The following is a 16,122-nucleotide window of genomic DNA, read 5'->3' as shown; positions in this document are numbered from 1 at the left end:
GAGAGACCAGGAGCAGCAGGGGTCTTCTTTGATGCAGTCTCGGTTCCAGGCGAAGTCAAAGTGTCCAGACGGTCAAAGAGAGACGTGATCTTGAGCCTTGTCCCATGACGAATCTAAGAAACCACCCACAGCCCTTGAGTACCCTAGGGAAAGGGTTGAAACGACTCCGGGGTTTCTCCCAGAGGAGGGCCTGGGCCGAGGGAGGATACTCCCAAGTCCTTTGTCCAGTTTTGCGCCAGAGCTGGAGTCAAGGGCTCCCCAGACTGGCTCGAACTGGAGTTTGCAAGGAGAGCACCAAATGTGCCCTTCAAAGCAGTCTGGTGTTGCTGACAAGCACCCACACCCAGCGTAATTCACTAAGTCCTGTCTGGGAGGTGGTCACCACTCCATGCGACAGAAAACCTATTGTTCTACCTTTCCCTGCTCGAGCATGGCTCAGCAACAGTAGGGCAGAATCCTGTCTGTGGTCGGCAGCAGTTCTAGCTCGCTGTTAGACCCTGAAAAGCTGGTACCAGTAGTACAGGGGGGTACCCCAAGGGGCCCACTAGTACATGGGATCACACTTCCAACACTGGAATCGGCGTTGGGGTACGATTCCAACAGGTTTGATACCAAACATGACCGGGTTTGGTGCAGCCACAATATAGTTTAACATCTTGTAATGACACTTGTCCATTATATGTGTTAAAATGGCTGACCGCGCTTACAAGGCTGGAGAATCAAATCCGGGGTCTGTAGGGGTGTCCTGCTCATGCAGGGGCACCCTCACACTTATAACCAAGCACCCTGCGCCCTCACGACAGAAGAGTCTGTCAGTGCATTGTAGTGACCTCAGATATAAGAAAACATATCTGTTGTGAGAGGTACAAGCACCAACTCACATAGGCTGCAATGGCAGGCCTGTAGTCACAGTCTGAGTGGCCTCCCATGGGTGGCACATTACATGCTGCAGAGACTTAAACTCTACGCGTTTGGCCACAGGCAGCCAGTGTAGCCGGCGGATAGCTCTCGTTGTAGAGCAAGTTCTAGTCAGGCCAAGAAGAGTTCTGTTTGTCCCCAGATAGAGCGAACTAGTGCAGTCCAGTCTCGACAAGATGGAGGCCTGTACGATAACCTGCCTGATGGACGGGTCAAAAAACCCCAGCAGCGGTTTGAGCCCTCGCAGTATGCCAAAACAGGTTCCTGACACTTTCTTGGTCTGAGTTTGAAAGCTAAGGGCAGAGTCCACACAAATCCCTAGATTTTTTATAACCTGTTTGGGGACGGGTACACAACCCAAGGTGGCCGGCCACCAGCGTTCACTCCACAGCTCAGAGTCCTTCCCTACCAGCAAGACCTCAGACTTGCTGGAATTCAGCTGGAGACAGTTGGCAGTCATCCACTCAGCGACAGCCTCGAGGTCGCTCCGAAACTTGCTAGCGTCCCGCCCAGAGTTGTCAGCAAGTGCGACTACCAACTGTGTATCATCGGCATATGATACTGCTGTGAGCCCTCTGCTCTTGGCCACTACTGCCAGTGGTGAGACATATAGATTGAAAATTGTAGGGCTTAAAGCAGATCCATGTGGCACGCCATGTTTGGTAGTATGACACGTGGAAGCAAACAGGGAGCTGTTACCTGGAAGGTCCTCTCAGCAAGAAAGGAGGCAAACTAATCCAGGGCAGAATCCACAATGCCCACCTCCTCCAACCGCTGCAGCAGGATCTGGTGGGAGACCGTGTCAAACGCGGCGCTGAGATCTAAAAAAATCAGTGCCGAAGTACGGGCCTCATCTAGGGCCCCTCTTAAATGCTCGGTCACAGCTAGGAGAGCGGACTCTGTGCTCTGGCCTGGAAGAAAACCATTCTGGGAGGGGTCCAGTATGTTGTTATCCTCCGGTAATTCAGTCAAGATAGCGTTAATGTAGGTCTCAGAGATCTTGGAGACCAAGGGCAGAAGAGAGATGGGACGAACGTTCTCTGGTTTAGCTATGTCAAGGTTAGGCTTTTTTAACAATGGGATCACCCTAGCCTGTTTCCAAGTCTTGGGCACAACTGCCGTAGATAGGGACAGGTTAATCACCTGGCCCAAAGGTGTGAGGAGCAAAGTCAATAACTTCATAAATTGTTCGGGCTTTAGGGGGTCCGCCGGGGAACCCGATTTGACCTTGCTACAGAGCACGTGCAACTCGTCCTGAGAAATTGGCGGGAAAGCGGCCAGAGTGCACGTAGGAGAAGATTTAGACACGGGAACAGGACACATGGCAGCTTGAGGAAAGGTCTTATAGATATTTTCCACCTTCCTAATAAAGAAGGAGGCAAGAGCCTCACATTGCTCATCCGACGATATCAAAGGCGCAGTGGGGCCCACCAATGATTTAAGATCTTTCAGTATCGAGAAAATGCTTTTAGAGGGGTTGCTACTGTTCCTGATCACGTCTGCAAAATATGCTGCCCGTTCAGTCTGAATAGCTCTGTGATACTTCTTAATGGCTGCCTGATAACACCCCTTCAGAATCGGGTCATAGTCCCTTCTCCAAGCTCGCTTCAGCCTTTTACAAGTTTTATGCAAGGTGATAAGCTGATCATTGAACCAAGGACTGGATTTGGAAGTACAGCTTTTAGACCACTTTGCAGGGATAAGAGAATCCAGGGAGCAGAGGATCCAATCAGATAGTGCTCTATCGGCCGTATCTGCAGCATCTGGCATACTAAATATGGTTATAGAGAGGAGGTCGTGAAATTGAAGTTTAATTTGTGCCAGGGGCTCATGAACAAGAGCTTCTGGCACACCCTATGGGCGGGCATAACCCCTGAGAGGGTCATAGATTTTAAATAATGATCGGATCAACACACCGGAGTAAGGGTATGGACAGTGAGGAAAGGAAGGTTAGAAAAAACTGGATCCAACAAATGGCCTGCAGAATGGGTGGGACGGGGGACCAGTTGAAACAACTGACATGCCGCCAGATCAGCTAAGAAATTGCCCATTTCCAAGTCATGGGAACTGTCGAGATGTAGATTCAAATCACCAATAACACTAAAATTGTCAGCTCTCATAGCCAGGGAGCTTATACCGTTGATGAGAGCGACCCTAATCTCTTCAGAAGGTCCTGGTGGGCGGTAAATCAATAGCCCAGACATGGTATAGCTGGCGCTAGACAAGATCCCAAAACATGCGCATTCACAGCCAACCAGAGACTCTTTAATAAAAGTAGAGGAGTAGCAAGGTTTAAAAACAACAGCAATACCGCCCCCTCTTGACTCTCTATTCAGAGTCACAATGCTGAAACCCTGGGGAAGTGCCAGACCTGGCACAGCCACCATATCTGCGGACAACCATGTCTCTATTAAAAAGAGAACATCAGGAAATTCATCCTGTAGCAGATCATAAACATCCGAAAAGTGTTTTGCTAAGGAGCGACAGTTGAGACGTAAGAGTTTAATGTTCTGCCTGGAATTGGAAAGGGAACAAGAGGGTGCAGTGGTTACCCAGGAATTGAAGCCACAGTTTAAACAGCATATCGGGCCCTCAGGAAAGTTGCCAGGAGGGTGACTGCATAATCTTAGTCCTTTCTTAATGGCCAAAAGCTCGCCAGAGGAATAGATAAACTTACCTCTGGCAGAACCAGCAGCATGTCTGGTGTCTGGCGACGACCAGGTGCGGAAGGGCGCAGACGGGCTAGCCTGAGGCGCTCCCGCTGCGCGCCCTCCACGGCATGGGTTTAAATAAAGGAGACCCAGAAATGGCGTAAACATGTGAGCCTGGCTGGTTCTATAAACACGCCTACCACTCAATCGGCACACAGCCGCGGCAGTACGTGGAGGAGACCAGAAGGCAATCAAGTGTCCCTAAGCTTGTGCAAATGAACAAAAGGTAAGAGCCCCTCTAGTGGAAAATAGTAGAATGCATAGCAACAGAATTCGCCCCAGAAAAAATACAAACTTAAAAACAACAATTCAAAGCAGCATAAAAACACGCAACATCAAAGCGTTTAAAAATGCAATCACAGCTGACCTCATTCAGTCCGCAATGGAAGTGAGTCCATAACAGGGTTGGCTTCAACTTCTTCAGAGCACTGACCACAAAAGGGGCCTTTCTCTCTATGAATGACAAGTACTTCGTCTTAGGAGTCAACTGTCTTCCGATCACAGCCTTTGGTTGATCCTGTCTGGCTGTAACAAATGGGGCCAGTGAAGGTGTGGGACAGTCTTGTCCCAGGTCTTGCTGTGCCCACCATTGTTCATCTGGGGATGTCATTTGCTTGGGGCAAGAGGGATCCCTTAGATTGCTGAGGGTTATACACCTCCTTAGTACTACCAGGCAGGGGATCCCTAATTGGAGGATGAGAGGATTCCTCTTGGCAGTGGGCCTTGTGAGGTCTACTGACATCTCTCACCTCTGTAGCACCAGTCTGACTGAGGCTTGGCAAAGAGGGGTAGGATACCTGCTCAAGATTTGGATCTGCCTTGGAAGGTCCCCCTGCTCTAAGTGGCTCTGCCAGGACAGGCCTGGCCTCCTCTTGGGCAGTTCCTTCACAAGGGGCAGGGTCACCTCCCCAAGGAGGCTGACCCTCACCTGAAGTCTGGGGGGATGAGGACTTTTCTTCCTCTTTTTTGCTCTCTGTGGGAGCTGTAGTGGCCATTATTTCAGGCTCTACTGATCCTGGATATCCCCGATGTTGGTCTTATGCCCAGGGGTCAAACCAAGCTGATCAGGGAGGCCTAACATTTCTAGATGGGCCGTGAGTTCCACTTCAGCCCAGGCTGAAGTTTTTAGATCATTGCCCAGGAGGCAATCCACAGTCAGTTTGGGGGATACTGCAACCCTCTTAGGGACAGTTCCCCTCCCCAGCTAAGATTGACTATGGCCATGGGGTGATCTGTTATGACACTGTCAGCATTGGTCACCTGGTAAATGTGCCCAGGAAAAAGCTGAAGAAGGGACACAAGTTTTCCTGTCCCCATGGTGACACTGGCCCCAGTGTTCCTACAGGCTGCAGCTTTCTGACATTTACCAGAGGCTCCTGTATGTTCTTGTCCAAGGTATTGGGACTTACAGTAAAAGTGTGGAGATCCATGCCATCGTCAGACTAAGGTAACCTGAGTGGGGGATCTAGCTAGGCGGGCCAACTTCAGTACCCCATGAGAACCCAACTAAATTCTTGGGTGTACTACTACTATCTATGCTACTGAAAGGGGCACTAGGGTTTGTATAAGTAGCAGTGGGGTGCTAGCCTTTGGGCAATTAGAGTCCTATGCCTTATGGGCTTTCTCTTTACAGAGATCGCACCAAGGTTTCTTACCAGGGGAGGAAGAGGATTGGGACCGACCCCCAGAGGAAGATTTTTGGGGACCTTCAGAGGACTCTATCTTCTCTTTAGACTTGTCCCCACCTTTCTCCTGGGCTTTAGAAGAGTCTTGTTTCTTCTGGTCACCACCATCTTGAGACTTAGTCTTAACTCTGGTACAAACCCATTAGTCTTCCTTCTTTCCCAATTCTTGCGGAGAGGTCAGATCAGAGTCCACTAAGTACTGGTGCAATTGCTGATTTTGACAATGATTTAGGATGTGTACCCTCACTTATAAATCATTGGTAATCATGCACATTACATCCATGAAGCCAGCCTTCCAGAGCCTTAATAGCATTGTCTATAAAATCAACCCAGTGTTGGGTGTGTGCCTTCTGTGTGTCCCTAAACTTAACACTGTACTGTTCAGTGGTTAAACCAAACCCTTCTATGAGGGCACTCTTCAAGACTGAGTAATTGTCTCCATCTTCCTGCCTAATAGTGAGCAGTTTGTCTCGTTTGTCCCGTTAGCAAAGGAGAGTCACAGGATAGCCACCCACTGCCCTTGAGAGACCTTTTGAACTTTACAGGCACTCTCTAAAGCAGTAATCCCTTTATGGATGTCATCCACCTCCTGGTAAGGAGGGACTATCCTGTTGAGGGTCCTAGTATCAAAGGAATGTTTCCCTGACCCTAGGTTCACTAGTGCTGCCACCATGGGACCCTAGTCCCAAATTCTTCCTAGCCCTCTGAACTTCCAGGGTCTACTTATCAAGGGACAACTGCTCCTTCTTGATATTGAGCGTGGCTTTCTCATGTGTGAGCAGGTGGTTCTCCCTTTATAAGGAGTCCTCCCTCTGACTAGAGATGGAGGTCCTTATGGAGTGGTGGGAGGCGTTGGAATTGACAGAGGAGGACCTAGACCTCCCCTGGACTCTATGCACCCTCCCAGGAGGAAGAAAGGGGGACCTACCTCTAGGGACTCACTCTGTACCATCTGTACTATTAACTGGGGAATCAGAGTTCGCCAGTGAGGGGTCTTCAGACTCCTCCTGCTCATGCTCATGCTCAGAATTAGGGTCACTTGGGTGAGCCACCCCTGACCCTTCTTCATGAGGCCCACCCAACCCAGAGTTTTCCTGCTCATCTCGCCTCACTGGATTCTGGAGGTCATATTGGAGGAGAATCTTTAAGAGTTGCTCTGTGTTAAGGTTGCTACCTGTCTTTGGGCCAGACGTACGACGATTCCATTTTGCGAGTCGCAAAATGTAATGTACAACAGTGTCTCAGACACTATTTGCAATTTCCAATGGGGTCGCAAAAGACCTTCCTTAATAATAAATCATGAGGGAGGTCGCAATTTGCAACCTCATTGGGAATGGCCAGCGCTCACAGGGATGGTGGTCTGCTGGGGTCCTCAGACCACCATGTCTGACTGCTTTTAAAAAAAAAAAAAAAATGGATGCAGCACGTTTTCCTAAAGGAAAACGGGCTGTATTTAAAAAAGAAAAATGAAACATTTTTGTTTAATTAATTATTTAAGAGTAGGCAGTGGTCCGTGGGACCACTGCCTGCTCTTAAAAAATATTTTCGCTGCCAGTAACAAAGGGGAAGGGGTCCCCTGGAGACCCCTTTCCGTTTGCAAGTGGCTTACCACCTTTGTGAAGTAGGTGGTAAATTGCAAGTGTTTTGCAACCGCAATTGCGGTCGTAAAACAATCATACATAGAAGTGCGACTCGCTATTAGGAAGAGATACCCTTGGCACGCCCCTTCCTAATAGTGAGTCACAACCCCTATTTTGTGAGTCAGTGGTAGGTTACCGACTCGCAAAATAGGGTTTGTACATTGCACAGACCTATTTTGCAGTCGCAAACAGGCCGATTTCCCGTTTCCGACCACGAAAAACAGTTGTACATGTGGCTCCAAATCTTTCCGGATGCAGCCAGCGTCCTAAGTTCCTGGAATTTAAGACCAGTGTATCTAGAGGGTTGGGACCCACTGGCTTCCCCAACTAAAGACATGGTGACTAGGTGTAGTGTGGTGTTGCACCTACCTACCCTAGTTGCACTAAACTTCCAAAGATGGGGAAAAGGGTTGTGCTAGACCCTTGCCTACCAATCCAAAAAGTTCAGTAGAACTTTCTAATGACAAGAAGTATTTATATGTGCCTAAGCTAGTGATGGTTTTTTACCTAACCACCCCTAGATTAAATGGTAAAACAGTGCAGGTTAAAATCTCCAACCGCTGCACACCAATGTAGGAGGCCGGCTTGGGACATGGTGCACACTTATTTAAGTGTTACACCTTGCACTAATCCAGGCAACCCTTACGGTGATTTTAGTTGTATTTTATAACCATAGAAAGCTCTTAAAGTGGTAGCTGTGGAAAGCAGCCTTCAGGCTTATCTTGAAGGAGTTTTAAGCAGCTTGTTTTACCAGTTTAATCATGTAGCGTAGGTTAAATGAAAAAGAACCACATTGTGTATATATAAAAATACTTCTATCTATTACGCAACACTCACCAACACATTGGTATAACTCCTACCCGGAGATATCAATACAAATACACAACAATACTTCAATTGCAATAAGGTAAGCAGCACAAAATACAGTGGTCTCCAGGGGGAGACCAAACCATATATTAAGAAAGTGGAATGCGAACTGCAAAGTAGGAGCAGACTTGGACCAGAAGATCCACAGGAGCCAGGGACACAAGGAACCACCCAAGGTAAGTGTACCCAGGAACCCCAGGGAGGCTGTGTGAAGAGTGGGAACACTGCCGCGTGCACAATGGAAGTTAATGGAGCAGTCGCTGTGGCAGTTTTGCAGAAGGACTCTTCCCAGAGGACCCTGAAGAATTCCCTTGGAGTATGGAAGGTTGGAGAGCCACCCCACCTGTAGATGCCCTCAAGACCAGGTTACCCACACCAGGGAAGCTAGGTGCACAGGGGTGAAGAGACGATGGAAACCTCCGTAGATGACAATAGAAGACTTGGAGAAAAGTGCCTCTGGAGAAGTAGGTGAAGAAGTCCGGTGAAATCCAAGGGTGGATTCTGGAAGTATAGAACCTGCAAGCAGAAGGGACAGAGTCTATGCTATGCCACTCGGAAGTGACCAGGAGGCACGAAAGAGCAATGCCCACTGATGTTGGTTGGTTCAGAAGAGTCGACGGTGCCCTTGTCGCTGCAGCTGTGAAAACCAGGCAATGCTGAGGAAGACCAAGGGAGCTGTGCACAAGCTGTCCCATGTCCGATGTCGGTGACTAGGTGGTCGGTGTCTGGCGGAAGCACTGACAAGCCTTGGTAGCCGCAATTGGCGTGGAGAACAAAGAAGGAGCAACGTTGGGACCAGCAAGGTCCCAGGGACTCACCACAAGCAGGAGAGTCAGAGCAGGTCCCGAGCAAGCAGGGGAGCCCACTGAAGCAGGAGAAGTACCTCAGGAAGACCCACAGGCCAAAGGCCCAGGAGTCACAAGAGGAACTAGAGCAACTCACCAAGAAGGAAGGTCCACGGTGCACAGGATGCGGTGAGGACGCTGTTGGCCGGAAAAGATGCTGGAGCTTCTCGCAGCCCGAAGATCTCCGGAGTGCAGAGCCAACAAGCATTGGCAAGGACAAGTAAACCCAGTGCACAGGGGTACTGGCCTCAAAATTGCTGAGGACAGGGCAGACCAAGGGAATTGCCGAACCACCACTTATGTTGCTGAGCCTTTCAAAGTCCGTGGGAAGTCAGGAGCAGCAGACTGGTCAACTTTGTTGTGGTGCCTGCAGATTGCAGTTTGTAAGGGTTTCATGCTCATGCAGGGGCATCCTCACATTTATAACCAAGCACACTCCCCTCACGACTGAAGAGCCTGCCAATGCAGTGCAGTGACCTCAGATATAAGAAAACATATCTGTTGTGAGAGGTGCAACCACCAACTCACACAGGCTGCAATGGCAGACCTGTAGTCACAGTTTGAGTGGACTCCCATGGGTGGCACAACACATGCTGCAGCTCATGGGAGACCCCTGGTGTACCTATGCCCTGAGTACCTTATATCATATACTAGGGACTTAGAAGGGCACATCAGTAGCCAACTTTGGATGTACTAAAGTACTTACCATGGTCAATTTAGGGAGAAAGCACAGTTACTGGGGTCCTGATTAGCAGGACCCCAGTCAGACTAGGTCAAAAACACACTGCCCAGGCAAAAAGTGGGGGGACCATGCTAGAAGGATCCTACCTTCCTACAGTCCAGGTTTGGTCCCTAGTGAGGAAACACGATAATATCGGTGTTTGCCGCCATTTCCATAGGTATGTGCGTTAACTGCTTTAAATTTCATGAGCGTGGTTTACACTCAAACCGGCTGCTGATTAACTTCACGTACAGGTGGTGACTGCCGGACACACATCTTTTTCAGGAGTTAATACTGGCGTCTTTGCATATGAGTTAAGTGGTGATTTCTTTAAGCCTCCTAACCCCCTTCCCCCCCAAATTCAACTAGACTACATTTTGGGGGACTGCTTGTGAAATTAATAGGGTGTTGCACCTGTAGTGTGTGGGTCCTCCACAAATGTCCAGAAGAGCGTATCCCCAGGTGTGTGGGTCCTCCACAAATGTCCAGAAGAGCGTATCCCCTTTACCAAACATATATTCGGTGGGTCTGCTACTAAAACAAACACACTATAGTTGTTTACCTTTCACAGCCGATGAGGTTGTTTGGTGATTCCACGCTGTGTGGATTTTTATCAATTCCTCACAGCCATGATACCCCATGTATATTCATGTACAGAGTATGGTTGCTGGATATTATTAATATGATACAAACATTTAGGTCAACAGGTAGACCTCACGGAAGAAAACAATGTCTGCCAGTAGGCTTTCACTTTAGCGGACACCAACTTACATTAATTGGAAGTCACCACATCACCAGTCAGTTGGATAGGTAGTGCTGGCACTTACCTTTTCTCTCCCTATTTTGTTGTCCTTTTATACATGCCTGTGATGTATTTTTAAGTGAAAATGGATCTTTGGGCATGAAAAAACTGGCAATAGAATTTCAGGTAATAAAACATGTGGCAGACGTAAGCACCGGGTCATAACATGCATCCGATTTTAATCATGCGCCTAGTTACTACAGTGAATAAAGTATAGATGGTATCTCTGACACAATTTTAATAACAATACAAGACAGAGAAAGTGTTTAGGCCTTACAGAGGACAGATATAGATGTTGTGACTAGACATGAATGGATTACCTAGCTCGGGTTACATTTACATTATGCACTATCACTTGAAGTGGGTTGACCGATGTCTAGATGAAAAGTCCCTCATCCTTTCACTCATAGGAGTACACATGTGATGAGAATCCCTGGAAACTGAAATAACTCTTTGGAGTCACCTTTGTTGGCTTACATGAGATGTCCCCCCTTTTCTACACAACAGTAGTTATGCAATGTAATTTTCTACACCTTTTTTCACCACAGTTTACTGTTTTAAACTGAAGCACATGGAATGGTCCATTAAGCCAGACAGTGGCTGGTTAGATACCCTTAAGATTGCATTTGATGTATGCATTTTCTCTTGACCCCCCCGGATTGTGTTGATGATGTTAAGAATGACATCTCTGAATGTACCCTATGCTTTATATAAAGTGCATAATACTTAGTGTATATATATATATATATATATATATATATATATATATATATATATATATATATATATATATATATATATATATATATATATATATATTCACTGAAAAAAACATAGGTTTCACACACGTTATAGTTAGGAATTAGCATTTAAAAAACCTTGCAAATTCACTTAAAAAACCATAGGTTTCACACATGTTATAGTTAGCTGGACATTTCACTCGTGAAAAACCATTGAAATTCCCCCGTTATAGTTAGTGCAGGCAACTATAACTCACGCAACCGCAATCCTCTGCTGATGACGTCAGATATGACATCACTGTATTTAGACACTTATTTACCCAGGTCTTCTTCCATTAATCTTTAGCTATACATATATTACAAATATTTTTTTTTCAGAAAGACACATATGTCATCAGTGATGTAATATCTGACGTCATCAGCAGAGGATTGCGGTCGCGTGAGTTATAGTTGCCTTCACTAACTATAACGGGGGAATTTCAATGGTTTTTCACGAGTGAAATGTCCAGCTAACTAGAACATGTGTGAAACCTATGGTTTTTTAAGTGAATTTGCAAGGTTTTTTAAATGCTAATTCGTAACTATAACGTGTGTGAAACCTATGTTTTTTTCAGTGAATTTGTACGGTTTTTTAAATGCTAAGTTAAGTTTTTTTTTTTGTTTTTTTAAAGGTTTTTTACCGTGCGCGTACCGTACGCGCTCGGTTCGCTTCGCGCACCGCGCGCCCACGTTACGCATTTCGCGGAATTTTTCCGTTTCTACCGTACGTGCACGCTACGCGTACTCCGCGATTTTTCGTAAAAAAATTAAAGGAAATTTTGGCCCTTGGGGGTCCTTCTGGGACCCCCTGACAAAGGCTAGGGGGTCAGGAACTGTCCACCATGCCCCCTTTTCACGTTTTCCACCTTTGTTTTTCACCCCCTCAGACTGCGAGAGACAAAATGGCGGCCGACACTTCCTGGTTTCGACCGATTCGAATGTTTACTATGATCTAACAACCAATCAGAATCGCGCTCGCGCATGGCAGCGTGCGCGTACGGTAAGCTTACCGTACGCGCACGGAGCGCGCCTATAGATATATATATTGATTTAAATGCTATTTTCTCAGGAAATACTGAACAGATTTACACCAGACCTGCAAAAGGCACATCCCTGACCTGAGGACTACCTCTCTGCCAAATTTCAAGTAATTCTGTTCAGCCGTTCGGGCTGTAGCTTGGACTAAAGGTCCTATGGAAAAATGCATGGGGAAAACGCGTTTTGGGACCCCCCCTTTTTCTCAGCCCCCGCTTGACGAATCCCCCCGAGACTTTCAGGGAAGGAGCGGAGCGGCCCACCTATTTTGAAAATTTTGCGAGGATTCGTCAATCGGCACCAAAGTTATTCCAAATAGAATGTTGCGGATTTCCTATGGAAACACGGTCCTAACTATAACTATCTACTGGCGACGTATATATATATCTCAATCAAAAGCAAGGTTGTCCTTTATTGGAAACGCCAACACAGGTAGAGTACATCCTTTCTCTATTGCAGGCGAAGATACTATGCACTTACTCCTCCATGAAAAATGCCATACGGGTTTCGGGCAACATGCCCTTGTTCACTGGCTTTGCACACACACCGTCACAGCTGCGCTGAACTTATACCTGATTAACCCACCCAAGTGGAATTTCTCATGCTGTGCATTTTGGGTTAGGTAGTTTGTGCATATCCCTAGTAGTAGCCGTTGGTGTAGTGTACAATAAAACTATGATCCCCAAGTGGGTTACATGGAGGAAATCACAATGTCCCACAAGTGTTCATATCCACAACATCGGAACTCCAATTCCACATGGTCCCCAGGCTTGAGAGCCGTGGTCCGCAGGTTCTGTGGCGGGGCATTTTCGCGACGAAGACATCGCCGAAATTATTAGTAGTCATAAAATAGATGTGATGTGGGACGTAGCACACGTCTCTGCAATTGTTCCAGTGACATCCTTTTGTGAAGACTCTACAGATGGTGGAGATTTGACATTGGGTTATGGTTGTGCCAAATGCTTTCTTCAACAGTAGACTGCCAATCGATTCTTTTAAGCCTTCTTGCAGTGTCTCTCCTGTGCATGGACACACTGAAAGGTTTGAAAATATGAGAATACGTGTTTGGAAGAATTCACTGGCACACAGGTAGGTATGACTTCCCTAGTGGTTTTGATACTTGGATCTTTTTTTCCCCCTCACCCTCTCCTTTCACCGATTTGAAAGTAGAAAATGAAGAAGCTAATAATGAGGGAGAGCTGGAATGGAAGGTGATGGCTTTATATTTGTTTTTATGTTTCAGAAATTTTAATTTGAAGATTAAAAACAGGTTTTCAAAATACAACAACATTGCACAATTAGCGGATTAGTTCATGAAAAGTGAATATTTACTTTGATTCACTGGTTACTTTTTTTATGCAGATGGCATAATATGACAGTATGCCCTACTGACTCCTCTGTAAGACCCTTTGCTACAGGCACAGGAACAGACCGGTACCTTCTGTAATTGGTTTATCATATTTGATAAGTTCAGGCTGAGCCGGTTCTTGGACACTATTCATCCTTATTTTGATGCTTTCTTTAGGAGTTCTTAACATACGCTGGAATTATGATATGAGAGGGTTGGCTTCAACACTGCGTGAGAAAATTAGTTCCAAGGTATGCCCAGGCGTGACTTAAGTCCATTATAAGCTAGCTAAAGTGCCAGGATATTTTATTCAAAAGGTCAGTATCAGCATTCTGTGGATATAGGACATTTCGGGAAAAGGTTGTGGGGGGGGGTGGCATAAAACGTCACATACTCTTCGCCTAAACTATTCATTAATGATCATTTAACAATGGAGTAAACAGACAAGCGTAAATCCATAGCTTTTAAGCAGACATCGGCCTATAGATAGGTCATCAACTACTTTCGGAGACACTTTCACTGTAAGAAAGTGCCTCTAAACGTGTAAGAATACAAAATACCAACCTTCATAAATCTCTATCAACAATAGAGAGGGACATCTGCACGCTCATAAGAATGAATACATCCCTCAAGTTCCACATGTATTTTATTTTGAAATGTGCTAACACTGCACTGACGGGGTGGAGGAGGAGCGGAGGTACTTGAAGCAATGAATTCTCAAATGAGGAGTACAGTGGCTTGGGCAGATTGTAATGCCACTCGCTTGAACCATGTACTTAAAAAGACACACTTGCAAATTTTACACTTTATAATCTGGCACTTACAAAAATAGATAATTTTATGCATTTTTGTTCAAAGTTATTAAAAAATGCACTTTATTTTCCAACTATGGATACAGGTTCACGGACGCTTTTTCATAAAAGTTGCATGTTTTAACTGAGCAGTGAAAAGTATTGTATCCTAAATTAATTTCTTGAAAACGTTTTTTCAATTATTGGTTTTGTGCATCGATTATCTACAAAGAAATATATTTTATAAGGTCTGCCTTAAAGGTGTTAAACATGTTTGGATGGTCTGTATATGCCATCCACAAATAACAAAGCTCATTACTTTTGTATAGAACAAGAGTATGATGTATAGCAACGTCAAAGCATTTAAAATCTGTAAAAACGAATCAAAAACAATTGTACCTGTCAAATGCTGGTGCATTGGCTTCAAATCCCCTAGACATCCTTACTCGATGGGATCCAACCTGCCCCAAGAGAAGCACACTTAATGTTATTCCTTTAATAAGAACATCAAACACAAAATACATACACAAATTTTGAAATGTTGGTTTAATGTTTAGCAATCTCAACTCCTCTTATTAGACCATGAATTAATATGTGTGGTTACATTACACTATATGAAACTCCGGCATTTACTGTGTGGAAATAAAAAAAGATACTTACCTGTGGTAAAGATCCGTCTGGTGGTTACTCGATCTTCCTGCAGATTTCTCACCTGTAGGTTAATTCTGGGCACTGGACTGGATCCACAAACTTCAAAGCTCTTATGTCACCAGTAGGGGGCTCTGGCTTCATAACAACGCCAGAAGTGGCATCAGCTGATGTCACCAAAGCCATATAGCACCCACCCCTGAGCAATGTTGTCAGAGTCATCTATTTTTTCCTTTGAAGTGGACAGATGAACTAAAAATGATATTGAGTAGTCTAGTACCAAAAGGCATACTTGTGATCTAATTAAACTTTTACTATAACGCAGCAATCAAACTGGGAGTCGACACCAATTTGTCACATGAAAAAAGAGGTGAGCATGGGACAGGAGCTCAAGACCTGCAACTCATGTGACCTGTCTGGCTGAAGTGATCGCTACTAAAAATCAGTTTTTAGAGTCAACATTTAGAACTAACAAGAAGTTAAGATCCCACTGTAGCACAACAAAAGGAGTTAGTGAATACAGATTAGTCCACCCCTTCAAAAAACACATCACAATAGGAGATTTGAATGGGGAAGACTGGTCTGGACAACAGAGGAATGCCGAAACTGCAGCCAAATACCTTTCTAAAGTGCCAATCACACACTTGCTTGGTGCCAGTGCAAGTGCGAACTGAAAGACCTGGGACAACTTAGCCTACAAGTGATCTACAGTGTTGGAACACAATGAAACAAATTTGTTCCGTCTTCCAGAACAAGCAGATTTAGTAGAGGGACAATAAGCTGACAGGAGGACATCTACCACCTTGGCTGCAGCTGGAAGGAGGTAAAATGTGCCCGGTCAATCTTCAAGCATTAAGGTGGAGGACTCGTAGATTGGGATGCATTTCCATTCATTCCGACTGGGAGAGGATGTCCTGTCTGAATGGCAGCTTGAGCGGGGGACTTTGGGAGAAACACAAGGTCTGCATACCACACCCTCACTGGATAATCTCATGTGATAAGGAAGACTAGGGCCCAGTCTTAGAAAATCTTCTTCTGAACCAGGCAATCAAGGTTATGGGGGAAATGTGTAGGTCAGCTGAAAGTTCCACTTCAACTGAACTGTGCCTCCCCAAGCTCCCATCAACGTATACTGGAGGACATCGAACTGCTGGCATTGAGCATTTTCTGAGGTGGCGAACAAGCCCACCTGACGAGTGCTGGTGGAAGTTAACAATCATGATAGGCAGGACAACGCGGATTCAGGCGCTCTGCTTTGACAATTAGAGAACCCGCTAAATGGTTAGTGATCAACCAGATTCCTTGGAGGTGCACACAAGACCATGATTGCAA

General features: G+C 45.8%; 1 protein-coding gene across 7 annotated transcripts in view; it reads right to left on the bottom strand.

Annotated features, from left to right (window-relative positions):
- Positions 1-16,122, bottom strand: part of SYNJ1 (synaptojanin 1) — a 683,220-nt gene that overhangs the window by 473,209 nt on the left and 193,889 nt on the right. For all 7 annotated transcript variants that reach the window (XM_085623112.1, XM_085623114.1, XM_085623109.1 and 4 more), the window contains exon 7: positions 14,542-14,603. In XM_085623112.1, coding sequence (XP_085479238.1) covers positions 14,542-14,603 — 62 coding nt within the window. The remainder of the gene's footprint in view (positions 1-14,541; positions 14,604-16,122) is intronic.

This window comes from Triturus cristatus, chromosome 8 (genome assembly GCF_964204655.1).
Source record: "Triturus cristatus chromosome 8, aTriCri1.1, whole genome shotgun sequence".
NCBI classification, from domain to species: Eukaryota; Metazoa; Chordata; class Amphibia; order Caudata; family Salamandridae; genus Triturus; species Triturus cristatus.
This window is presented reverse-complemented; position numbering and strand designations above follow the sequence as displayed.